The sequence below is a fragment of the Laetiporus sulphureus genome, assembly GCF_001632365.1.
Source record: "Laetiporus sulphureus 93-53 unplaced genomic scaffold LAESUscaffold_315, whole genome shotgun sequence".
In the NCBI taxonomy this organism is placed as follows: domain Eukaryota; kingdom Fungi; phylum Basidiomycota; class Agaricomycetes; order Polyporales; family Laetiporaceae; genus Laetiporus; species Laetiporus sulphureus.
The window spans coordinates 202-1,728 of record NW_024468821.1 but is presented as its reverse complement, the minus strand read 5'-3'; the positions used below and the strand labels follow the sequence as shown (position 1 = coordinate 1,728).

Sequence of the window (1,527 nt, the reverse complement as noted above, 5' to 3'; positions counted from 1 at the left end):
CATCAGAACAAATCAAGCCTTCGCCTTCGACAGTTTGATGGTCTATTCCACAGTACTTCGGACATCCACATTGGGTGCATCGCAGTGCCGCTCCCTCAGTCTGTCGTCGATATTCTGTGCAAAATTCTTCAATGTCCGACTTGCAGAATATGTTGGCAAATGGGCAGTGCAGTGCGTTGTTATGGGTGGGCATGCCTGACGTGGCTTTGTCAGTCATGAAACACACCACACAAGAGCCCTTCGACATGTTGATGAACAGAGTGACCTCGGATAGACGTTCATTGACGTTGATGCATGATATGAGGTAGCGATCCAGCATCTCCCAGTCAGATGACAGCTGAAACGAAGATCTGGTCTCCATGGCAGGATCAGGATCTTCTTCATCCTGCCTTGGCGTCACAGATGCTTTCTTGACCACTGTGAAGGGATTGTTGGGCTGAGACGCAGTCAATGATGGGCTAGGAGTAGGAAGGACGGGTGCATTCAAGACGCCTATTTGGTTAACCGATCGTTAGTGTGTTGATGACATTGACGAATGCTGTGCTCACCATCCTCATGCACTGACGTCCGGCCGACATGCTCACTCGACGGTGGGCGAATTAATCCTTCGGTGTTCGCCCTCGCACTCTCCAATGCATCTTCAATCGCCTTCAAGCGATTAGCCCGTTGTAATGCCGTCAATGTTTTGCTAGGCATAGGTGACATGGAACCGTCTATTTTGTAATGGTATGGTAAGTGTTCGAATGACATCGCAGTGCGTTGTGCTCACCGTCCTGCCAATGACGCTTATGACCATAGCACTCCTTCCCCAGTGAGTTGGACACCTTTGTTCCAACATCAGATGTGTCGCCACCTGCATGGACTTTTGTGTTATGCTGAACAAAGGGTAAATTAATTATTTTCTCGCCAGGGCCGCTACGATAGACTTACTACACCAGAAAAATGCTCACGGCAGTGCTCAAGCATCGGCCCGGGAAAAAGAATGGCCCCGCACGTCGCAACCGGGCACATGTAGCCTTTGTCGTGCACCTGGAGGACGTCAAAGGTCTCGTCTGCGATGAAGGTTGGTTGGTTATTGCATGATGAGATTGTTACTTACAAAATGTGCTCATCTTCAGAATTTTTGCATCTTGGTGAGTCACGCAATGAGACTGAACTTGCTCCACCGTCTGGAAGCTGACGCCACAGTAGGGGCATATTACAGTAGGTGCAGAGTGAGTCAGCATTGGGTTGCGGCGCAGTCACGATGAGCCAGGCGAGGATGGGGATTGACGAGAGGAGTGTGGGCTTTCTTCCCTGGCATAGGAGAATTGCATGGATGTGCCATAGACTGAACGGCACTTCGTTGTTCCAATGGTCCGTTGAATTAATCAATTGTCCATGATTCTTGAAATGATTGCTTTCATCTGTCAATCGCTTTGCTCGACTCGGACGACATTGACGATGTGACACCAAATATTGCTTGATGTAGTCAACACGACGTCATAAAGGATCGTCTCTCGCTGTCCACGCACTCCTCGATCAGGA

The 1,527-nt window shown here is 49.4% G+C and overlaps 1 protein-coding gene across 1 annotated transcript; it reads right to left on the bottom strand.

Annotated features, from left to right (window-relative positions):
- Window positions 1-42: 42 nt before the first annotated feature.
- Window positions 43-696, bottom strand: LAESUDRAFT_765568 (uncharacterized protein; the record flags this gene model as incomplete). Its single annotated transcript, XM_040913726.1, has 3 exons — window positions 43-114; window positions 227-492; window positions 549-696. 3 exons carry the CDS (start codon window positions 694-696, stop codon window positions 43-45), a joined length of 486 nt encoding a protein of 161 aa, XP_040757148.1.
- Window positions 697-1,527: the final 831 nt, after the last annotated feature.